Raw genomic sequence first — 25,444 nt, 5'->3', positions numbered from 1 at the left:
TGCAGTGTCAGCCCTAGAGAGGGCAAGGCCCCAGAGCGGGGCAGAGACGGAGCGCGAGGCGTACAGTGTCAGCCCTAGAGAGGGCAAGGCCCCAGAGCGGGGCAGAGACGGAGCGCAAGGTGCTAGGCGTCGGCCCCTAAGAGGGCAAGGCCCCAAAGCGGGGCAGAACAAGCGGCGAGAGCGAGCCGGCCCAAGGGCGCCGGTAGATAGGGCGGCGAGAGCGCTCTAGACCCAGGGGGAGCCAGCTATTAGCTGGACGCCGGCAAGAAGCCGGCCCAAAGGCGCCGGTAGAGAGGGCGGCAATAGTGAGCCGGCCCAAGGGGGAGCCAGCGATTAGCTGGACGCCAGCGAGAACCCGGCCCAGGGGGCGCCGGTATTAGGTGACGCTAGCGAGCCAGACCCAGGGGGCGCCAGCGATTAGCTGAACGCCAGCGAGACAGGCCCGCAGGGAGCGGGCTGGAGATAGGAGCCCGGCCCAAGGGGGCACCAGGTGGGCGAGGAGCCCCAGGGCCCGAGAGAGAAAGAACGAGGGCACCCGAGGGGCGAGGGACTATACAAACGTCCCCCAGAACAGCTGCGAGGCTTGGGGCGTGCTGAAGGGGAGGTTTGGAGGCACGCATAGCCCTTAAGGTGGGGCGCATATAGATACCCCATTCTGGAGTAGGGACCGGAACATCAGTACTGTACACTAGGGAAACAGGCAGCCTCCCATACTACTTATTGGTCATCAAAGTCGTGGCGGGCGAGATTCTGAGGGTGCTACGTTCACCCTAACATGACAGTAGGGGGCGCTAGGGAGTTCACGGCTGCCCCTAGGCCTCACTCCCTCACAATCATCTTAGCACTGAATTCATATTCCATGAATGATCCTACTGACTTTCTGAGGTGCAGTGCTCTTTAATAAGAGTGCACATTTTGTATTATAATTTGGTCCTTGCAATCCATTTTCAATAGTTGTTACATTTTCTAGTCAAATGCCTGTATTTATGTGTTTGTATACAATTATTCTGTTGAATATTTAAAGTAATGTTGGGGTCGGAAATTGTGATGTTCAGTTAGACACCCCAAAGTTCAGAGGCTAAACAGAATGGTTTAGGGAAGGGTTATCCAGCTCATGGCTAGAGGGTCACATATAGACAAGGAGCCATGGGTATGGCTTGTGTGGGGTGTTACCTCTGGCCGCTTAGATGTTGGACAGTCCTGGTTTAGGGCTCTAGGCCTTATAAATGTACATCTCTTCCTTTCTGGTTTCACAGAGGAGCCCTTCAGAATTTCCAGACAAACTTACTTTGACTTTTATTGACATCAAAATCTGACATTTTTTTTCCCCCAAGTCTTCAACATTTTTTCCCTTCCAGTTTTTTAGGGAAGGATCTCTTTTTAGTTTCCAACTTAATAGACCCCAAATGCATGTTGACTGCCCCATATATTTTCTGTTTGAACAATGTGGCCTTGTATCTTTATCCTGTTGCTGCTGCAACATTTTTAACCAGTTCTGGGCCTGAGATATGAGGGTTACATACTGCAATGCACTCTAGACTACAACACTTCAAACCCACACTGTATTTAAAAAAGTGAACGTGCAGTAGCAGGTGGACCGGGGTACAATCCTCAAGTAGTTGTACCAAAAAAACGAAACAAGGAATTTGAGAGTACAACTCCTTCAAAAGAATGAAACAGGAGAATAAATGTCATTACTTGGGGATAGTTGTGCCTCAGTAATGGAAGGAGTTCATTTAAAGCTCCTGCTTGCATGCTCTCATTCAGGTGTAAACTCATCTTAGCTTGCTTTGCATTTTTAAGCTAAAACCAACTGAAGTCACTCTACATATCCAAGGGTCAAAAAAAACCGTGCCAAAAAAAAAAAAATCTTTTTTTTTTTTTTAAATGAAGCAGTGCACATGGGGGGGGGGGGAGAAGCATGTGCCACTCAAAACTAGAGGTATACTCCATGAGCCTGGATCACTGCCCTTGGATGCCCCCAGGTAAGGACGGTGGGGCCAGTCCAGTGCTATCAAGGTAGTGGACTTTATGGTGAGGGAAAGGCTGTGACCTGAATGCAGAGAAAGAGGAGCACAAGCTAAATGAACAGTTCCTCTGGACTAAAGATGGCAGAGTAGTGTGGGACCCTCCAGACCTGTTTCTGGGAAAGAGTTAAGGAAGTAATTTCACGTATTTATTTCATTTAGTTTTCTGTCATCCAAAAATGCAGACCTCACATCCATACATTTCAACACTTCAAAAAATGTTTGTTTTCATTCAGATTGGGGTTGTGGTTGAAATGTCTAGCTTGGAGAGATTTTGATTGCATCTAACTGATCTTCCCACTGTTACTACTTATCTGAAGTGCTTAAATCAGGTGTAGAAAGGCCTGCATTGGGTATGGAACTGAAATTGACTATAAAAATCCCACGGAAATAAGTAACTATTTGCATAGACTTCTATGGTCTTTGGAAAAGACTCTAATACTATTTACTTGTCATGTTCCTGAGTGGCACTTATGCATAGCTTGGGATTCTGTTCCCACTTGTACTGGGAAGGAGGGTTCTTCCATCTTTTCACTGCAATGTTAGGGCATTCACCCAGAAGTCCTGTGTTTTAGATTCTTTGCACCCAAGGGAGTGTTGAACCTGTCACCTGCTCCCCCAGCAAAATGCTCTAATCAGCCATAATAGTCAGACTGGCCCACTGCATCTTGCATTTAATAAATATCCATTGAATAAATGGGATTGGCTAGTCTCAGCTCCTGTGGAATTTAGGGCTCCTTCTCTTCCAGAGTAACATCCATTTTACTAAGCCACTCTCTCTGTAGCTTGCTTTCTTCCTGAGGCCATACATCATCTTCTCTTGACAGCACAGTGGACCAGCTTCAAGTCATGAGCTGGAAAGTGTCCAGGGTAATGACCTCAAAGTTGGAGTACTTTTGCTGGGAAGCAGGACCCAGGTTTAAACCAATTCTGGGTGGTGTGCCCACAGCATTACACACATGCCTAGGGAATTTCTATTCTGGGCAGATATTGAGCTTAGTGGTACAGCTTATTGTTCATGCTTAGTAGGGCAGTATGGGAAGAGGGGAACTATGTTAAATCCCAAACTGAGTAAAATACCAAAAACAGCAGTTACCTGGCTATGTTAAGTGCCAATTGGGTGGATGAAGAGGAAGTATGATCTAGCCCTAAATCCTCCAAACTGTAATTCATGGTGAAGAATTAGAAATGATGCTGCAGCTTTTGTGCTTACATTACATACGGATTCATTCAATGCTACGCTTGCATCATCTCAACACTATTGGTAAACTGCATACTGCTGTAGGAGCTGATTTGAAAGCTGGCACATACTTGCTGACTAATTCCTGGCCTACTGTTTAGCAGATTTCAGTTTGATTAATCCTGACACCTAATTGCAGGTTTTTAACAGCTAGTTCCTGTGGCCCCATTTGGAAAGATATATTTTTGTTCTGATTCTTGTTTGGGCTACACCCTTATCTTCCCCTCTAACAGTGTGAAGAGGCTGATGAAATAGACATAAATGTAATTTACCAGTGCTCACAATTTCATAATATTTAATACTTGCAGAGGTTTTCCTAAAGTAATGTGTAGTTCATAAGCTCAAACTTAATGCCATAGGACTCAGGCTAAAAAGGGCAATACATCTCACATGGTGATAAATACAACCAGCTTAATGGTTGCAGAGATATGTAAATCACAGAGTGGGGATTGCTGCATTCTAAAGAGGACTTTCTCCTGTGGGAAAATGGGCAGTGTTGTCATCACTACATTTCCTGGTGACTTGTGCTTAAGGAGGCAGCCAAGGGCTTGACAGGAGCTGGACTGGAAGTGACTACAGTGGAAATGCTTCAAGGCAGTACATTCTATCCAAGCAGAACAATATTCTGAACTCTCTCTTGTGCTTATGCAACTGTAATTCATGCTCCTTCTGCACATGCATTGCAATAAGTACATGATTAGAAACTATTTTGCCATGCATGAATGGTCCTGCTCTAGAAATGAATCAGGATTGTGTAGTGAAGGAGACTGTTGTCTGCTGGACCCCTCTTCATCTGTAACTAGAAAATGAGGGTGTACACAAGATTTCAGAGAGAGGATTTTTATGACTAAGATAGTTAAATGTTGTCCTAGAGAATTAAATGCAGCCTCTGGTTTTGCAACAGGTTTTGGGTCTTAAACTAAGCTTGTCATAGGTAGGCCCCTTTTGTGCATTTCTCTGTGTTGTGAGTAATTGACTTAAGACCTGGAGGCTGACTCACAAAAGGTCTGAGGTCAGACCACTCTTGCGTCCCACCAGACACCAAGTGGCAGGACCTGCTTGGCGAGGGTGTGTCTGGGGCACCCAAGTGGCTGAGTCTGTACTCCACCCTCATCCCACAAGCCACTGGGGACCTCAACAATGGCTCTATGGAGGAGCCACCAGCTATGGGCATGTATGTGGTGAGCTTCACAGACACCCCTGTCTCCTGCCTCTTCTGTGGGCAGAGGGAGACTCTGGCGCGCACAACCCTCGGGTGTACCGGGCTGCAGCCCCTCCACCTCCAGAATCTCCTACTGAGGCTCCGGTTGAACTTTACCCTGCACTTTTTTTTGTTTTTGGTCACCCCCCATCCATAGCCCCACCAAGTCCCAGAACCTCCTGGTCAACCTCCTCCTGGCCCTGGCCAAGAAGGCCCTGTACTTGACCAGGAAGGAGGCTCTGGCTGGGAAGGTGCCTGGAGACTGCAGGGCCACTTTCTTTTCACTTGTCCATGCATGTTTCCAAGCAGCACCAGTGGGTAGCATCATCCACTGGCTCCTTGGATGCCTTTAAGGACTAGTAGGTATGGCCTAGGGGGCACTGCTTGGTGTCCCCCTCTGGAGAACTTCTTTTCATGCTTTGAACCTTTGACCCCCCCCCCATCACTTCTACCCTTTTCTTCCTTAGTTGTCCCACTAAAGAAAATAAAATTAGTTGCATCTTTCAATTTTTGGACCCACACAGTGGGGACTGTTACTATTAGTTAACTAGGTGGGACTTAAGGCCCACAATCTCTGGAAGATCTAAATAGACAGAAGGTCTGAGGACCTGTACTGCCTTTATGGAATGCTAAGCACTCTTAACTGCAACTGAAATCAATAGGAGCTGTGCTACCAATCTATAGGCTAGGGACAGATATTACACATAGACTGGTATAAATAATGGGAAACCAGTCTGAATCTGTAACACAACAGAAGTTCAGTGCACATAAATTGCTTTCAAACTGGTTTTGGCTGTTTTAAGATGGATGTAGTATTAGGTTTAACTGATTTAAGTTTAAATTGGTTTATTGAATTTCTATCCCAGATCCTCTCCAGATTCAAGTTTAACTCGGTCTCCTAGCATCCCAGGATGCTTTGCATCTCCCACACAAACTTTCCCTTGCAGTCTTGGCCCAAGCTGTCTGTAATCAGCTAAGCTTGGAGGTGTGCTCTAGTGCCCCCCAGCTTCTGGCCTGGGCCACTGCAGGCATGTGGCTGCATTTTCAGAATCAAAAGTGAATGTCTGTTCACTTGCTTATTAGTTCCATCTAGATGGGTAGGCCAGCCTGCAAAGATTGAATTGATTCAGCCTGTCTGTACTTAGCTGTAAAGTGCTTATAACATGTTTAGTAAAGCTGGCTGGACCCTTTTTTTTTTTTTTTTTTTTTTTTTTTTTGATAGAACAGTTTTCTATCAATAACTTTTTCTTTCAAAGAAATCAAAATGCTTCATGGGTACATGGGGAGCTCGCTGAAATGCTTGATGAGATCAAGCAGGCAGACTATCTGTCTAACTTGCAGCCTGCCACCCAGTCAATCAGATGGCTGGTGGGCAAACTGGCAGGAAAACAAACTTCCTAGCTGCCTGCTCCTCGGGTTGTTCAACCCCCAGCTGGATGCTTGTTGAGCATGCTGGTTCCCAGGCTACCCACCTGGCAGGCAAGCATAATGTCCCTCAGTCAGAATGTCCAGTGACCTGGCTCTGGAAAGTCTATGGCTTATGCTTTCTGGGTAGATACCCTGACCACTCAGTTTTGGGGGCTAAAGCATGGCAGGCATTTACCCAGGAAGCAGAAAACCTGTCTTCCTAGCATCACCCCTTTGCTTAAAGGTAGTTGAAACTTGCATCTCTATGCTTTGTATCACAGTGTACTAATCACCACATGACAGGTCAAACATTCCTCTATTTCTCCTTTTGCAGATGAGTCACTGTGAGGGGAATGTCCTACTTCATTAAAAACTAGGACTCTAGCTAGATTCCCAAGCAACTTCCTTTCAATCGCAGCACATATTTTGCTGACCAAAACAGTTCTTCTGGCCTGAGTGTGTTTTCACAGAGTTCTTCTCCTGGATGAGTTGGCCATGTCAGGAGAATGGGAGGAGACTGTATCCCCAAGAATATTTTCTACAACAAGATTTGAGATGGCTCTAGAAAGCATGGTTGCCCTCCATGGTCATACAACAACATGTGCAAAAATTGTATGAAGTAATTTAACATCAGCATAGAAAGCTCTGAGGAATGTGCAGAATCCCATCCAATCTGGAGGGGAACGTCTCTGCCACTAGGTGCAGGTCAGCGTGAAGTGGCTTTGATCTGAAGAATGAAAGAAAAGCAAGAAAGAAGAAAGCAGCATGCTGTAAACTTGGACTCCCAGACTACGCATGGATCTGTGAAAGATGTAACAAGCTGTGATACTGAAATTGGGCTTATCAGCTGCAAGTGAATTCATCGGGCACCTGCCTAGACATCTTGTGCGTATACCATGATCCAGAGGATTGATGGTTGCCTATTACTGTCAGGGTAGCATGCACATATCTGTGACCATGCCCAGCCTGGCTGAGTGCACTTATGTATCCGCAGCATAAAGCAGAGCTGAAAGTGCCCAGCCATGTGCCTGGGTACCAGGAACTTTAAAGGGCATCTCTCAGACATTTAAGGCAGGGAGGTATAGTGTGGGACATGGTCCAAGATATGGTTCCCTACTGCCTGGACATATGCTCTAGGTTATGGCTGATTGCCTCCCCTTAAAAGATCCTTGATGGCAGGCAGGAACTTCAAAGAGCTCCTGAGCAGCCTGAGACCAGCTTCAGCGTTCTGGAGATAATCTTAATTATGACAAGTCCCTAACTTTTGAGTGCTTGGTTTTTACGGTCTTAAAACTATGTTTTCAACATTAGTTTTCATGTGAACAATTACTGTACAGGCACACATCTGAACAGGCAGGGTTCTTCTGCTGCTAACACAAGTTCTCTAGCCACGCTGCATTGCTCAGGTGCTGTTAAGTTACACAGGGAATCTCTGCTGGCCTGAATCATATTTACTGTGCCATGTGTCATCATCTCTCCCATCAACAAGGGTTGTGTCAGGACCTGGAAGAATTTCTAAGAAACTCTTAGAATGGGAGTATGGTAGAGCACTGCTTCACCTTTCCAACACTTTAGAAAGCCAGGGAAGTCCTCCCACATGCTCTAACTGTTACTGAGGCAAGTATTCCAGCATTATGATGCAACCACTGGTGGAGACGTAGTAGAAAACTGAGTCTCGCATCTCTGTCAGATGTGAATATCCAGCTGTGATGATGGGTAGTGTATGTTTGGTCACCTACTTGCCTACAATGAAAAGGACATCTGTTGGAGGCCAAACCTTCCTGGCGACTTGGAGCTGTGATGATCCAGTAGCATAAACAAAAAAGACCATTGCAAGGTGATGTACACTTTTGACCCAAGCTTGTCCTCTAGAGTGCACATGAACTATGCTAGGGATATAGGGCCATATTTTTCATGCACTAGTGTATGGGTATTACACTCAGTCTGGAGGCATCTCACCACAACCATTCTGCCAGATGCAGCACTGGTTTGGTTTTTTTTGTGTTTTGAGTTCTCATTGCTGTGCTATTCAACCACTCAAGATGATATACAGCTGAACCAAACATACACCTTGGGCCTGTTGTCTTTGCGGCAAATATTTCCAATTTCTTGTAAAAGGTTTTAATTTATTTTGCAATAATTACTAACTTGTTTCTTACTCAGTAACTGTAAAAGCACAGCAGGAAGGAAGCATCCCACCCATCATTAGTCTATCGTTCACCATCTCTAAAAGGTGTCATCCTAAACTCTTCAGCAAGCCATTTTAATGCAATAAAAATAAAAAGTGCTGCAGATGCTTTGAGGTTTGTTTAACATGAGATATAACCTTTATGTGCATTAAAGCACTTGCTTTTTGCAAACAACATGTCCAGACATGTTTACTGATTGGCGGGGGGTGGTGTGAATAACCAGGGCAAAGAAGCACACTTTGTTTTGCTCAGGATAACGGGTGAACTATTTTTTCTTTAACCAAACTGCCAGGACTCACTTTCCACATTATTTCCCTCAAAATTAGTGAGAAAAATTGAAGTGAATGTTTTAATGGTGAGTGTGGCATGTGAATAAATAAAGTCACTGCCTTGATACTTTTCCCAGGTAGAAGAGTTTATCACCTATTTTAAAAACAGGGAAAGTGAGATTCAGAGGGCAAGTGCTTAATGCAGTTTGAAGGACTCCCTACTGGAGCTTGGATTAGATCTCTAGCTTCTAGTTCTATGGTCCAAACAGTTTGTTTCTTACAAGTAGCTTATCTTATTGCTTGCCATCATAAAGCAATACTTAGAGATGAGGGCCATATTCTCAAGGTGCCTCAACCTGTGGTGAACTGCTCGCATTTAAAGTAATGCCCCTGAATTGTGTTGAGTTATTCCAGGTTTACAGCACTGTAAATGAGAGCAGAACCTGCTCCAAGCTCCATGTCTGCGCTTACACTTGTGCCTGCCCAGCTGTACATGCAAAATTCTAAACATATTCGTTCACACAAGCACTCAGATGTCTAAGCAGGGGAAGTTCATATGCTAGTTCCTAGGTGGATGGGCTATGGGGTGTAATCCTAAAGCAAGCAGGCTCTGAAGTAGCGTGAGAGTTGCTAGAAATAGGGGGAGGAGACTCTGAGGTAGTTGCTAGGGCAGGGAAAAGGATGTAGCTGAGAACTCAATTTGTATCAAACATTTGTGTTCGTCCTTCCTTCTTGTGTCCCTGTGACAAGTTATTTAGCAGAATTTGCAGATTTGACATGGCTGCACCGTGAGTGCTGCTTCTATGGCCTTGAGCTTGCAACTATGTGCCTTAGTGTCCCAGCTCCTACTTGTGCTTGTGAAAAGAGAAAATCAAAGGTCTGAAGGAAAGGGGTTGAAATTGCAGGGTTTGGTGAGTAAGATCGGCTGCTGACTTGCACTGCTGCTTAGTTCCTCTTTGGTATAACATAGTTGGACAGCCATGGAGTAGTGGGGAGTGGGGTAGAAAAACAGCTAACAGAATATAATGGTAGCCTTTTTCAGAGCATTCAGTCTGAGCAGAGCTGTTGCACTAAAATAGCTTAGGGATGCTGCATGACCTGTGCCCCCTTCAGCTGCAGAACTGAGGAGGGAAGCTCCAAGTGCAAATCTGCCTAGTTTGAACTTACAAAAAAACCACTTGCCATCTGTGGGCCTCCACAGAAGTTCCCTGAGGTTAAGCTGTGAGTGCCTCCCAGCTTCTGCTGTGGTAACCCCTACAGATGGAGGGGAGCTTAGAGCCAACCTCTGAGTTGTGATGGTAAATGAGCGTGTGGGCCAATTTTGGTGTGTATCAGCAGGCTGGAAGGCCTGAGCCTGACTCTGGTAGGTTTGCCTGAGGGTAGGTGGCTCAGCAGCCTAGGTTAACAGAAGTGCTTAAGGTACATGATTCAGAGGCATGAGTTTTTTTGAAACCAGTGGCCCATCGGGGAATGACATAGCTAACATTGTATCTAGTCACCTATGACTCCCCAGCTTGAACAACCCAGCACTGGTTTGCAGCTGGATTGATTGTGGGAGCAGCATTCAGCACAAATACAGACACAGGGTGGTCTCATGCCTCTGGAGGTGTAGCAAGATACTTCAACCACTACGGGCTTTTGTATATGTGCTTGCACCACAGCACTGGGCACTTTTAAAAGTGCCTGGGGCTCCGACACATGCATTGGTATAAATAGTGAAACACGTGTCAGTGCTGAGAAAATGGCAGCAGCGCACTTTTTAACTAAAATGCGTCAAAAGCGTTTTAGTGCAAAGGCGCGCTGCCACCACTTTCTCAGTGCTGATGTGCATTTTGCTATTTATACAAATGCATGCGGCACAGCACATTAGCTCGCATGCGGAGCAGGATCAATGAATCGAGTCTGCTCTGATGTGCTGGATCTCTGGTGCACTGGAGCAGACAAATGTATGTGTATAAATGCCCTATAGTACCACACCTCAGTGCACATACTGTGCTGCTGTTGAAAAAGCACAAGCATTATGTTTCAAGGCTGAATATACCAACAGTGGAAGTACCAATTGCGGAAAGGAAATAATATTTGCATGGACAAATTAAGCTTTGGCTGTAGGTCTTTTTACTTTTCTTTATTACAAAACTGTGTTCCTCTTCACTCCCACTTTTGACAACAATGTGCATCTTTTCAGGCTCAACATATTTCTCTCCCTTTCACCCCCCAAATTTGATATTTATTTTATTGTTTTCAGTCAGAATTAAACACATGGGATATAAAAATATTCCTGTATTTCAAAAAACGTGTTCCAAGGGAGGGCAAGCCCCCACACTCATTTTTTTTCCTTGTGTATCTAATTTAAATAATTTATGTCCCATCATGCATTGTTGTTAAGCTAAGGGATATTTGGGGGTTTTTTTCCCCCCCACCAAACATCTTGAGCCATATTACATGCCCCATTTGTTTTCAGAATAATATAAAGCTAGTTATGATAAAGTTCCCTGGGGTACTTTTTCTCTATTTCATATACTCTAACGTTCCAAGGTGGAACAGCTGCTTTGCTCTCAGGACAACCTTATCTAATGAATAATACATTTTGTTTCGGATCCAAGGCATTTTAATTCTTCACTGTATTTCTCTTAATGTTATTGCCATACTTTGCTTTTCACTAGACGTCTCGGGCAAGCATCTGCAGATCTTCCTTCGTACCTTCCGTCGAAATTCTTTGGAACAGAAATAGTAAACAAATGGGTCAAAGCAGCAATTGAGGCTGTTCAATGCCAGGGAAAGCTTATATTCCACATAAACAGTCTTTTCTTGGGCAGCATAGACTAAATGCATGATTGTTATCACAATATTAGGCACATAACACACCACAAATATTGTAAGCAACACCATTATCAAATATACTGTATGCCTCTTAGTTTCAGTGAGTTGCGAGGAAGAGGAAGTAAGAAGCGTTCTGATGATTGCAGTGTAGCAGAAGCCCATAATCAGTGAGGGCACAAGATAGAACAGAAGGACTTGAGAGCCAAAATAAGCAATGAAATAACTCTTGGAAGGCAACATATGTCTGGGCAGCACATCAAAGCAAGTGACTATCTTCAGCTCGTCTACAGAGATGGTTAGGTCTGTCTTCATGAGTGGAATTTGCAGTAGCAAAACAAATGCCCACATAATGATGCATGCCAGGAGAGCTGTTCTAATGGATCTCATTCTCTTGTATCTCAATGGACATACGATTCCTAGGTACCGCTCGAAGCTGATACTTGACATGGTTAAAAGGGAACAATACATATTCCCATAAAATAGCACAGTCACAACTTGACATAAAACCGGCCCAAAGTGCCAGTTATTTCCCTGTAAATGGTAGATAGCTTGAAAAGGTAGGAGGACGCTGTACAACAAGTCTGCAATTGTTAAGTTAATGGCAAACACAATGGCAGAAGACCAAGGTCTTGAGTAATAACAGAGGAACCACAAGGAAATTGAATTGAGAGGAATGCTGATGGAAAAAATGGAAAGATAGAGGACAGGCAAGGTGGTCTGGAGCATTTGGTTCTTCAGCATCTCTATCGTGGAGTTTGACACCATGTTTATAGGATCAATTCAGTGATCTCTTCGGGACTGGAGCAACTGGAAAAGCTTCAGATGTCTTCTCCCTCATAAGAAGAAAATGGAACTGATATTAAACCCAGGTGTTTTTCCTTAAAAAAAAAAAAAAAAAAAAATAGCACATGATCTTCCTTTTTATTTTAAGAGCAAGTAAATGTACACATGAGAAGTCCTGATTTCCCCCCCCCCCCATCCATTTAATGCATGTATGATTCAAGTGGCACTTGGGGAGAGTGTGGGGTTAATTTTTGGCATGCCTGCCAAAGGTTTGGCCACCACTGAGTTAGAATGTGTAAAACTTACCTTACTGCATTCATATGCGTTTTGCATTGTTTTAGGGTAATGGGGTCCTTAGTCAAGGGGTACTTTATAAATGTTGGATGCTTACCTTCAATGGGATTTAACTAGAATGCATGAGAGGGGAGCGGATTTCATTAATTGAGTCTACTCTGCATTAGAACCCTCTAGCTCACTGCAGCATCACGTGTATAAGCCCCTACGGGTTCAAAAATGGCTGCTGGGGTACTTCAAGTAAAGTTTGTTGATTGAGCTTTAGTTAAAGCATCCTGCAGCCATTTTTAAATGCATGGAGGTTTAGTACACATGACACTGTGGCATATTAATTAAAGTGGCTCTCTGGGACCTGCTTTAACTAAAATGCGCTCCCCTACCCCTGAGCACATGTATAGGCAGCCATTTTGAACTACCTTTTTGAGTATGGGGCCTAAACCTGTAATAAAACAATGGCACTTTAAACCCAAGAGGCTGAATCATGAGTGGTGCTGAGCACTTGTAACTCACATTTCACCATCTCTGCTATCAACATTATACAATGAAGACACGAGGCCAAGGGCAGAATCCTAAAAAATCCTGAGCATTCCTTGAAGTCTATGGTATCTGAATGTACTTAGCATCTTGTGAAGCTAGGCCTTAAGGCCAGAGAAAGTACAAGCATGTGCCACAGGGGCAAAAATAATGTAGCCCTTTTTCTTGCCCCCTTCACAGGTTTTAGGACTTTGTTAGTCAACTTCCTATTTGAGAAGAACTCATAGACACAGAGCCTGGATATTTTATTAGTTTATTTTATACTGTACACATCAGCACTGGAGAAGAGATGGAAAATTCTCATTCATGCAATCTCTTCATGCAGGGGTCTAAGAGTCGCATCCATTCATTTCTTTCAGGAAATAATGCTGTCTCTGCCTCGCTGGTCCTGATTAAATAGATAAAGGCAGTGTGCAAATTCCTTTGCTGCTTACTATCATTCCCTCCATTTACCCTAAAAGAAAACTGTGCAACAAACTTATACTCACAAAATCTTCTTGATAGTTTGAATAGTGCCCCAAGGTAGGTAAAAGAATGAGACCATGAGTAACAGTGCCATCTGGTGACTTCTGAAACAATATTCAATTGGTTCTCAACAAAGGTCTTTTTAGCAATAATAGTGTTTTGAAATATTCACGGCTACAAAAGGCTGATGGAATTGTCACAGAAGTCATATGTGGTTATTCTTAAATGCAAAATTAAAGAGAAAGTACAAGCCTAATTCTGTTCCTACTGAAGTCATTGGAAGCAGTTCCCTGTATCTAGGACTCTAAGTAATTTGAAATCTGAGAACACTGCCTAATACTGAAAGGGTTTAATATATTTTCTGTCAAAAGCACCCATGAGTGGGCAAATGAATATCAAAAGTTTTGGGGAGTAGAACCCCAGGTGATGCATGTTATTATAGCTCCTGTAAAGTTCATGAAGGAGTGACCATTTATAGCAGCTGAAGATCTACCTGTTGGTACTAAGTGAGCTCAGTTCTTCTTGATGACTTAGCTTTCACTAGAATAGGATGGAGCACAGTGGTCTAGTAACAGCATGGCTCAACACCAGTATTCGCCAACGGACGCCACCCATATTATATGCAAGACACATGATGCACATGTTCATTTTCACTTAATGTAACTAATAAAATCTTGTATGAAAATGAAATGATAACTTAAACCTGGCAGCCAAATCATAATAACAACAACTAATAATGGTTTTATCTGCAGGAGCTCTGCACTTCTGATTTCCTCCTAGAAATGATGCTGTCTGTTGTGAGTGTTAACTTGGTGTGCTCATTTCCATGGTATTAAACAGACAGTTTATGAACTGTAGGCACATACAGCAGCATACAAAAATCAATATCGTCTTCTTTTTTAATTTAGCAATTTTCCATTGCCTCTAATAACTAGGACCTTACTATGTGCCACAAGTGACTGGGAGACTCAAAGGATAACAAAGTTCTTAAACAAGCAAAGTTTTTGAATACACATAATTTTTTTTAAAAGGAAGGCTAATGGATCAGAGACCCTGCTTCATTCATTGATAAGGGTCTGAGATAGCTCTGTTTTCATTCTTTATGATATATTATGTCCTACTATATAAGCAAAGATCCTTCTACCAGCCACCTTAGACTCTTTGTTATTTATTAACACATGAGGTGAACCCACTGAGCGCTTATGGATTAGCAGAGTGAGAATTGCAACATATCTACTTGACCAGCGGTGAATACTTTTTTGATAAATCCTGTTGGTTATTTCTGTGACTCCAGTAACCACTCATATCTCAGTATCTCACAGACATTAGCAGGATGGTTCCTCTGCTAATTACTTTACTTTGCTCTGTGTTTGCAGCTGCTATGCATTAATGCTCCCTCATAAATTAAAGTTATGCCAGGGCCAGCTGAAACAGAATGAAAGAGCTTTTTAGGGAATTGTGATCGTCTTGCCATCATTTTGTCTCATGAGCTTCTTAACATCACCCGATTTCTGTCAGGAGGCAATGAAGAAATTGACCATACCTCCATATTAACTTTGTGAAAATAATATTAGCACATTCTACACATGAGACAGTGAGACATGGTTGGCTAGGTTGTGACTCGAGGCATGAGAAGGAGAAAAGAATACTTCTTACACTTTACTTTTTGCAGATTTTGGTGCAGAGATAGGTGGGTGTGTGGGAAAGGGCTAATAGCCTGGTTTCTGCACACACTGGCCAAATATTGGCTAGCAGTAAATTCCTACTGTTAAGAGTCAAGGAAGTAACTTGGATATATTTTTTTTAAGGTCTTGTATTCACTGCAACAGGTAGCTGAAACTACTCAACTCATAGTAGCCTAGTTTCACCAAATGATGTCATGGTTAGTGTAGAGGCATTGGATTAGCAGCTGATGAAAACTGTTAACTCATGCTCTAACCAGCATCTCCAGCTTCATTGCAATGCTAATTTAAAGGCCAGCATTCAACACTCTGGCTGGGTAGCTAGCTGGGTTTAAAGTGCCAGTTAACTTGGGATAGCGGGGTTTTGTTGTTGTTTTTTTGTACATATGTGGATCAAGATAGGTATAATACTCAAATTATATCACAAGTTAATACTTCAGTTAAGGCAAGCCCCTGAGGTGTGAATTGGCCCAAAGCAAAACACTCAAAAAGGCAAACGATAGATGAAGCATGGTAAAAACTACTGAGTATATGAAGATGCTATTGATAGCATATTGAGCACATTGCTTTTAAAAATGGCCCTCAATCTTTTTATCTGGATACAAAACTATGCTTAAGGTATGCAGGTAGTTTATTATAGAGTGAGCCCTAGATGAATAGTGATAAAGAGTGAAGTAGAAAGGGCTGGGTTTTTTTTCAAGTTCTCACAAACATTAAATGATTTCCTTTCAGCTCGTGCACAAGTTAGGATGCATTTAAAACCTGAATTCCATTGGTTGGAGTCCGCTGCTACTTCAGAGGCATAGGCATGAAATATTGTTTAATTTATTTAATCACCTTTAAGATCAGAGATTAAAAAAAACAGAACACATGGGAAATAAGATGGTAATTAGGTAGCAATATTCTGTGCCTGTTTTGATAAACATTTTTAGATGAAGACAGTATCACCAGTTGCAATAATTCAGAAATCCTTAGATTGATGTAAAAACCATGAGATTGCTTTAAAAGTCTTGAGATTTAAAAAAAATATTTTGTGATTTCTTTATTTTCCTTAGGAGGGTCCATATTTTCAAGCTTTACTCACATGGATTAGAAACTGGCTTTTTTAAAAAGTGGCAATTCTCACAAAAGCATGTAATTCCAGGAAGTGGAGCTTTCAAAAGGACCCCAAATATTGATAAACTTGTATTAAAGGAATCAGAAGAGTAGGTCATACTATGGAAGACCCACACTAACTTTAGATTCTAACAAGAATTCCCTTCACAAAAAATTCTGTTACATTGATTCTGCATTAAATCAATGGACAAAGCGCCCAGCAACTGAAACTCATTCTGTTTATTCATGGACTACTACCACTGAAGAAGAACCTTGTCTTTCAGAATTAGATATTAAAAATATGATAAAAGTAATCAGAAAGTTAAATCCTCAAGCAGATTCACTGGCTGGGGAATGAACATATGAATGCGATTCATTATATCTAAAAATACTTCTCTGGCAGATGCCATGCTGCAGCTGAAATATACAATTGCCATGAGAGAACTTGTTTAAAATTGGCAGGAAAACATGGAAAGAAGTCAAGAGTCAACTGTATATACAATTATATTAAAAGAACCTGATGAAAGTTTCAATGTCAAGCGCTGCAAAACTAGGAAACTTCAGACTTAATGTTCCCTGTGCAATATTAATTCAACTGTCTCTGGCATAAGCTCCCATCCAATCTTTTGTTACTTGATGACATTCCATCTTTTCTACAATATGCCTTCCTCAAGCAGTGTGGCTTATCACTAAGATCAAGTCACCATCATAACTCCTCCTGGGGGTTTGGGGGTCACTGCACCTCAGGCTACTGACAGGCATAACTCATGACATAGGTGACACTGTGTGTGTTAAGGTGCAGCAGGTTGAAAACTGCAGGGGTGGTGGCCCCTGCTGAGACCACAAATCCTGCCAGCTGTCAAAGAGATAGGTGCAGGGGGAGTTTGGCTTCTGAGGCCCTGCATCTTTGGCTGCTGACAGGCAAAAGTCATGACATGGGTGACACTGTGGGTGTTAAGGTGTAGCAGGGTGAAAGCTGCAGGCCTGCTAACCCCTGCTGAGGCCACAAAGCCTGCCAGCCTCAAGGAGATGGGTGCAGGGGTGTTCTGGGGCCCTGCTTCCTTAGCTGCTGACAGACAAAACTTGTGACATGGGTTCTCGTGCAACTGACTTGTCTCTTGTCTGCGGGCAGTAGATTGTTTATATTGATTATTTTCCCTCCTTAGTCTGTGGTTTAGTAGGTGTTAAACCATGCTCGTTAACTCATTATGTAGTAAGTAGGTACTGTGCATTGAGCTGGTCACTGAGTGAATCATGATTAATTGGTAACTAGTAACACAGTAGCTTAGCAGCCAGGCCTGCAGTAGTTAACCCCCCTGTTCCCCAAGACAGACAGTTGCACAAGCAACCATGTCACAGGTTTTGCCTGTAAGCAGGTTGGGGTGCAAGGCCCCAGAACTCAGAAGCCCTGCACCAATATCCTCAACAGCTGACAGGCTTCATGGCCTCAGCAGGGGCTACCATCCCTGCAGCTTTCACCCTGCTGCGCCTTAACACACACAGGGTCATCTATGTCACAAGTTTTGCTTGTCCACAGCTTGAGGTTCAGTTCTCCCCAAACCTCTGCACTTCTCTTCTTGAAATCTGGCAGACTTTGTGGCCTCATCAGGGGCCACCACCCCTGGAGTGTTCACCCCAATGTGGTGTAACACATACACATGACATGAGTTTTGCTTTCAAGAATTTGGGGTGCAGTTCCCCACGAATCCCTAAACCAACCTTCTTGAAACTTGGCAGATGTTATGCACTCAGCAGAAGCTACCAGTTCAGGAAGTTTCATCCAAATCAGAGACAAAACAATGAAGGTATAGATATTTAATTGATTCCCCATTATACCCTATGGCAGTATCTCTGAGGCAGCTCCAAAGCTCTGGAGCTGCTTGGGCTGGATCAAAGCGGGACCCCAGTCTGGAGCTCCAGATCACATTGCTTGTATCCGAAGTGGCCAGATCTTAAGCCAGATCAAATAGCTGCCTACTTGCACAGGCCTACTGCCTAGGGTCCACCAGAACTGATTGCCCAGGAAAATAGAAACTTAACTACCACTCAGGTTGGATTTGGCAATTTTCTATTTTAATCAAAGGGAAAACTGCAACCCTGTATATCTAGCAATAGGCAGTGCTATTATGACCATATCTAGCAATAAATGATGCTGCTATGACCATATAACAGCAGCACCTGTAAGATTTCTACAATGACTGAAAACAGGATGTCCAACCAATACAGCGAACTCCTGGTTTCAAAGAAAATTCATACTACGCCAAAACTGATCCTGATATAAGAATGTCTAGTTTATTCTCTTTTGTAGTACAGGCAAAAACCACTATGACAAGGTACATCTATGATTGGTTTCTCTTTTGTTGCCCTTCTCTGTGGGGTTTTACAATAGTATTCAAAAAGAACTTTTTTGTATTAGTCATTTAATAACTGTAAATATGTATCCCATTCCCACCTCGGTTCTGGACTGAATACAATGCTGATGTGGAAATAGCATTTAAATTTCAATCTTGAAAGGTTTATGCCTTCCAAGAATAAGTGGGAGAGCTTCTGGCATATTCTTTGGTAATGAAAGAGTTGCCAGTTTTAGTTAGCAGAGAGGACAATGGCAATACCTGGGCTCTAGAAAGGACATTAAAGGATTACTGAGTCTCTTTGTGTAGGCAGAAAAGTATCTGCCTTACAGTGGAGCTGGACAAGCTGTCAGGCTTTGAGGTTAGTCCTGACAAGTCCTCCCGTCAAAGGAAGGCTATTCAAAGGAAGTGTTGGAGAACAGAGGATCCAGAGAAAAAAATGACTTTTCTGATTAAGAGGTCTTTTGCAGAGGTTTTGTGATGACAGAAACTGTGCCAAGTCCCGGTCAGACTCACAGGACTGGTGGAGTGAGGCCTGTCTGTAATTCTAGGCCATTCTTTCCAGTAAACTTCCCTGGAAGCTGGAAAGTAAAACCCTGCTTTTGCTGGACTCTCAGAATCGTGGTGGGTACAACCCTTTATTCAAAACTTGGCTTGTAATGGAAACCTTGTTTTAACCCTAGCATGAATGGATGGACCAATAATAAACCATTAAAAATACACTGTCAGGAATAGTTGTAGAAGATGGAGTAAATAGGGCCTTACATGCAGTATGGAGATGAAAAGATCTAACGCCCCATGACTTTATGCTGATTCCATGATTAAACTTGTAACCCTATTTCACATGCAGGAGAAAGGGTGTACTTTGCCTCTCCTCTTGCTGCATGTTTCTTGCTGACGAGAACAGAAAGTGCTCTTAGGAAACTTCTCTGCTGTACGTCACCTGTGTGCCACAGAGAAAAGCAGAACTAGATAATTGCAAAATACCCTTTATTGCAAGATCATCCTATCCTTACTCATCCTTTCAGCTACACAAGGGTGGCCCCACTATTTCCCAAAACGATTCATGCAAGCTTCTTCCCAGGTGCCCTGTCAAACCCCTTTGGAGCCTTGAGGGACACCTTGTTATAGAAACAAATTTATGGCCGCATCCAGATGAGCACAGACACGTGGTATGTGGTGCTACAGACCATCTGTGGTGCCACACTTTGTATATTCCATCATTCTCTGTGCTGCTACCTTGTAGTTCGGGGGGATTTTGTGACCCCAGGAGATCCCAGGGTCAAAAAAAAAACCCACACAGAAAAAAAGTGGGGTGGTACACGTGGCAGCAGCATGCACCAACCCAAACCAGGGCTTGACCGGTTTGAGCCACACTCTAGCTGCTGGCCTGGTTTTAGTTCCTGCAGTGGTTACAGCCCCAGGAGGCTCCCAAGGCTGCAGGGGCCAGCACAGTTGCTGGCCCCAGGCTCTCCTACCTTGCCCAGGGTAACCTGCTGTGCAGACAAGCAGCAGTGGCACAAAGGTGTGCCACTGCTGCTTGTCCCTGGGGAAACAACTGTCCATGCTCATGTGGACATGGCCTACAGTTCACAAATTTTTATTAGGAAATACCTATTCATTGTAAAAGAGCTGCACTGACTAAATGGATGTATAATTGACCAGTTTAAACTGATAGAAACCCCTGACAGCCTCCCACCTTAAACTAGTTTCAAACTAGTTTCAAGGTAGTTAAAGCATGTCTGCATAAATGTCTTGCACCAGTTTATTTAGATCAATTTAAAAAATCAATGTAGTTAAACCAGTGTAACTTTTTTTCCAAGTGAAGCCAAGCCACTGACAACACTACAAAGTGAGTATATCACATTATTTAACAGAATTCACATCTGCTTCATACACATGTATAAGATATGAAGTGGATGGAGAATCGCTATGATGATGAGTGTGAAGTCTACTTCCTTCCATATATAGTACACTCTCAATTCACAGTTGAGAATTTGTCTCTACTGAGAAAACACCGCTTTTTGTGGTATAAACTCCTCTAGAGGAGACAAGGCACAAATCATTTTTAATTTGCAAAATCTACTTGAGTGGAGCCCTACTTATTACTGACCTTGGTTAAATATATTCAGGTAAAAACAACCACTTCTTTCTCTCCACTAGGACTTCACATTGAGATAACTTGATCAAGATAGCTATTTCACCTTTCTTCTAGTGAAGACATAGCCTGATACCTAGAATTTTGATCCTGAAGTGACCTGCTAGGTCACTTTAATTCCTGATTAAATTACATGATAGTATATGTGCACATTCCATAGTTTGTAATGAAGGCAGGCTAGAGATGCACCTTATAGACTAACTGAATCAAAGATGCATACACGTTTGTGAACAGGGGTTCACTTCATGTTAAGCTCTTCCTAACACCCTACAAAATCATACAATATTTAATTGCTGTATTTAGATGCACATATGCTATTATAAATTAGTTGCTCGAATTACTTCCTAATGAGTAGACACTTCAAAGAGTTTCGCTTTCATCAAAACACAGAATATACTTCCATAATGTACTGGAAAGAGTCACTAACACCTGAGTTCCTGAAATGAAGGAAAGCAAGTATTGACATTATTTTTGGCTATTATTACCTGCTCCATCTCATTTAATTGGTAGATTCCTTTGCTTTCTCTTTTAGGAAATCCCAAATTCAGTTGTTTTGATGATATGAAGTCCCAGAACATTTATCCTCCAAAAATCTGCCACAAAATCCACTATGTCCAGTGAAGTAAACCCTTGCTATTTCCAAAAAGAAAAGCAAAGAATTGTGTTCCAGGTTGATTCTGAGTCTCTTCTTCTGAGTGCCGAGTCACTGGCTTTGCTTTGCACTAGAATCTAAAGTATGACCTCAGCAGAGCTGGCTTGGAAAGTTGCTGGGAAATTTTGTGTTACTTTTTCAATTTGGTTTGTTTACAATCAGACTGAAAAAAACCATTTTTTTAAATTTCCCACAAAGAGGAAATTCTGAGAAAAGCTTATCTTGGAATTACTGAAAGAAAGTGTTCCTTAAAATAAAGAGCTCCTCAGTCTGTGCTGCAGTTTGGTGATATGGTTATACTGTCGTTTTCACTTTTACTATGAGCCTTTAAATTAACAGGATTATCAGATTCATGAGCAGGGATCCTGGTTTTCTCTGATTTAAAAAAAACCACAATTTTCAGTTAAAAACACAGTAACCCACATTTTGCCACAATCAAAATAAAACACCACCATATACATGTCTATATATTAGTGGTGTTTCATTTAAATCATGGCAAAATGTGGATTTGGGGTTACTTTTTTAACCAAAAATTGGGGATTTTTTAAAATCAGATAAAACCAGGATCCTTGTCCATGAGACTGCTGAGGTTTTCAGGATCTGTGGCTCCTGCCCTGTGGACCTCCCCAAAATGGCAAGCTCAGGCTCTGAGTCCAGGTCCCACAGGAGGAAACCTGGAAGTTCCCACCTCCAGCTGCCTGGCTCCTCTGCTATCTTCAGGGCTTCCACATTCCCTGATGGAGCTAGGTGGTGTAAGCCGTGGGCAGAGCTGGGACTCCCAGAGCATCCAGACTTTTGGCTGCACAGCAAGGACCTTGGGAGCCCTGGCCAAGCTTTCTACTTTAGAGAAGTGGTTGCCTTCAAGGGTCTTTGGCTCCATGACCATCTCACTACCTCAAGGCTCCAGCACAGACCAAACACCAGGTGGACCACCTCAGGAGCCCAGCATCTATCGCCCTAGGGCAGCCCTACCAGTTGCACGAGCTAAGAGGTATGAGTGTTTCGGGCCCTGGGACAGTCTGAAAGAATCCCTGTAGGATCTTATTAGAACTTGGATTCAATAAAAATCTATCAAAGTGAAGGTGGTTCCAAAAAAATATTTTGAGTTGAATAAATCATCATTTCCCAAGAAAAATGTGGGCAAAAAACTTCCAGGCAGTTTTATCACCTGCCTGATTGATTCTTCCTCTTTGAGGCACTGACAGCAGAACTGGGAGTTTCCTGGCTCAGTCCCTTGCCACTTAAGCTATTCACATTTCCGCTGTATAGGTTGGAACAATTTTCAGAATAAAAATCAAACAAGTACCTCCGGGCATAAACTGGAAGAAGCAAAATATAAGCATACCATATATGTATGTGTGATAATGCACACTCCAGGTTTTAAAAAAAAACCCAACTGAAAAGGGGAAAAAAGGGGACATCTTCTTATAGAAACAAATCTATGATTCACAGATTTTTACTAGTGCTAAAAAGTAAAAATAGCAGACTGAGACACTGAAATTCTCAGCAAATAAGAGAATACCCTGAAATTGAATATCAGAACCTTCTTCCATCTTATGCCAAAGTAAAGGTTCTAGAGAAAGCTTCTGACTTTTTTGTGTAATTTGTCAGGCGCATTGTCAAAAGAATAATAGAAACTCAAGAAAAACACAATAAAAGTTCTGTGACCTAGTGTGGTTTAATTTAAACTAACAAGTAATCCTCCTGAGGCGGCAAATAGATGAAGGAGGCCAGAGGTCAAACAGATTTATGTAGCATCTGGTCAACAGAAAAAAAAATCATTTACAACAACCTTTGATTGGGAGGAACACTTTAAACACATTTTATTTTCCTGGATTCTAAATAGCTGAAAGTGATTCTCCAAGCTTCTGCAACTTTTTTAAAAGGGAATTCCTTTCAAAGTTATTCAGTATCACGTAAAATAAAATTTGTATTTACATATGACACAGGACTAAAAAGACTTCATTTGCTAACGAAGAACTAAGAACTCACTAGAAAATCTGAAATGGCCTGTCTGATCCTCCTCTCATTACATTCAGGGAGGGTTTGCTACTAAGTTCAGCTGGAACAGGACAGGACCCTACTGTTAGATGCTCTTAAATCTAGTGAGCTTGGTTTTACTGGATATTTGATAGTGAGGTCAATAAGCTGAAGGATCACAGAGAAAACTCTCAGGATTCTGGAAACTCAAAAGAAACGTCTGCGGTGTCTGAGATTAACAGCAGCATTATTTTTTGTGATCTTTGCTGATCACTTAACAGTTTTGAACATGTAACACTTGTCTTAATTATATTAATATCTAGCAATGAATATGCATCAGCACACTTGATTATGATATACTAATCATATAAACATAACATTTATTTATTGTATTTTATTATTTTAGGGAACCCCAAAATGGCATAAGTACTACATGCACACACAAAGTGTTCATATCATTTTGAGCACTGTAAAATAATTTAAAAACATTAAAAATAATACTGCAATTTTAATACTATAATGCCCGTTCTATCAGTGAAACAAATAACAGCAATGATGTGGCAGTGATGCATTATCTGGGATATATACCAGTTACTTAGTAATGAACCAGATCGGCACAATCAAACAAAAAGTTTGTTCTTTTTGATGTTTAAAAGAACCACAAATTTTGAACACTGCTTTATTTACACTAGTGGTTCCCAACTTTGGCAGGCCCATGGGCAACAATATGAATCACAGTAAGGAACGTCAGGCAACATCATACTTTATTCTCCTTGGCAATCTGAATATAAGATGTAAAACAAGGTGGCCTGTGGCCATAAAGAATAGTAGAGGATCTCTTGAGCACGATGCTGGCCACAGACCATACAGCTGAGGAACACTGATTTAGAGTACCCGCACATAACTCAGTACATATGGAAATTTCTGGTGGGCATGCACAGTAAAAAAAAAAATCCCATGATATGTACAGATCACTAGAAATCCTGTACATCCCACAGGACCTCAACAAGGGCTTGAATTACTGTTTATGTGTACACACGTCATAGTATTTGCAAGAACAAGTACATGCGTATAGAATTTATGGTGCATGAGTAAAAGCAAATATTTTGCATTCTGTGGACCAAATCCAAAGATGCTATATCCTCAAGCAGTGGTTTTTAGCAAAAAACAGTTGATTTCAAGGGGAGTCTGCCTGATCAAGAACAGTGTAAAAAGTTCTGAGTCAGGACCTTAGGATATGGTTTTTTGTACTAAAATACAAAAAATAATAATAACTTGAGCATTTACAATCGAGCACTGTGAATCAAATATTCCCAGCATTTGTTGCTTGACTCTAGGAGGAGGAATAAGTATTGCTTCTATAAGGTACTTATTGCCAAAAGATTAATATCTTACCTGAATATCAACAACATCCGATTACCTGAAACATTGCTGTCTGAATGAATGAACCGTTTGTTGCAGTGGTATGATAAGAGCTCATATACTGTATTGCGACACCTACTTCCTTTTTTTCACTAGTGATATTTTTCTTTCTTTTAGCTGGGGGGAGGGTCACATGAAATTGTTATTTTTCTTAGCTGGGGGGTGAGGTTACATGAAAAGTTTTCTAAAGGAGTAAACATTGGCCCAGCCATGAAAAAGAAATACTATCACTGGCACTGTGATATTCACTCACTGTATATGACAAATACTTGATTTATTATGAAAGACACTTTTCCAGTGTTACATGCTGCTTTGTAATAATGCCACAGTTCTAACATTTCTTCAGTATCTTATGTGAAGCTTGTAAACCTGTGAAGTTTATTAGACTATTCAACATAAAGCCCCCTTACTGTCAATGACTTGCTCAAAGCTCTAATTGAAGTAAAAATCCTTGAGACCCCAAAGAAAGATTCACAAAATAAACATATTCCCAACTCAGTTCGCGGTCAGAACCTAAGTCCTTAAGCATGTCCAGAACACATCTAGGCTGTGTACAGATATTCATTTCTAGCAGAAGAAATGTTTTGTCATAGAAAAATAGCCTGGAAGCTAGATTGCACAGACATCTTCTAGCTCCTGGGAGGAAAGCTCTGGGCTGGCCTACGTGGCAGCGTACCTTGCAGCTGGGAACTGCAATATCCAAATAGTTTTGAGGGTCTGGAGATAATTACGTAATGCCTGTTGGTAACTAATGAGTTAAATACCTACCTAATACTGAATCTGCTGCAGTGACAGAGGTTACATAAATGCAACTAGTTTTGTCTAGATCTAATTTCCCACCAATGTATTTCTTTTTACAAAACACTCTATGTCTA

The 25,444-nt window shown here is 42.1% G+C and overlaps 1 protein-coding gene across 2 annotated transcripts; it reads right to left on the bottom strand.

Moving 5' to 3' along the window:
• Window positions 1–10,439: 10,439 nt before the first annotated feature.
• Window positions 10,440–24,585, bottom strand: LOC149874593 (P2Y purinoceptor 8-like). Of its 2 annotated transcripts, none has more exons than XM_090031660.1 (2): window positions 24,543–24,585; window positions 10,440–12,031 (listed from the first exon to the last, which is right to left on the bottom strand). In XM_090031660.1, the coding sequence occupies exon 2, from the start codon at window positions 11,916–11,918 to the stop codon at window positions 10,950–10,952; it is 969 nt and encodes a 322-aa protein (XP_089887786.1). In that variant the 5' UTR covers window positions 11,919–12,031; window positions 24,543–24,585; the 3' UTR covers window positions 10,440–10,949. The 2 variants fall into 2 exon arrangements, with proteins under 2 accessions (XP_089887786.1, XP_089887787.1); XM_090031661.1 differs by having other exon boundaries at window positions 10,440–11,986; window positions 24,543–24,578.
• Window positions 24,586–25,444: the final 859 nt, after the last annotated feature.

This window comes from Crocodylus siamensis, chromosome 1 (assembly GCF_052110815.1).
Source record: "Crocodylus siamensis isolate JL-2025a chromosome 1, ASM5211081v1, whole genome shotgun sequence".
NCBI lineage: Eukaryota > Metazoa > Chordata > Crocodylia > Crocodylidae > Crocodylus > Crocodylus siamensis.
The sequence above is the reverse complement of the archived record's forward strand: the minus strand, read 5'-3'. Positions and strand labels throughout refer to the sequence as shown.

Bases quoted from the DNA above. Each gene is read 5' to 3' on its own strand.
- LOC149874593 (XM_090031660.1), bottom strand. From the start codon at position 11,918: ATGGTGTCAAACTCCACGATAGAGATGCTGAAGAACCAAATGCTCCAG.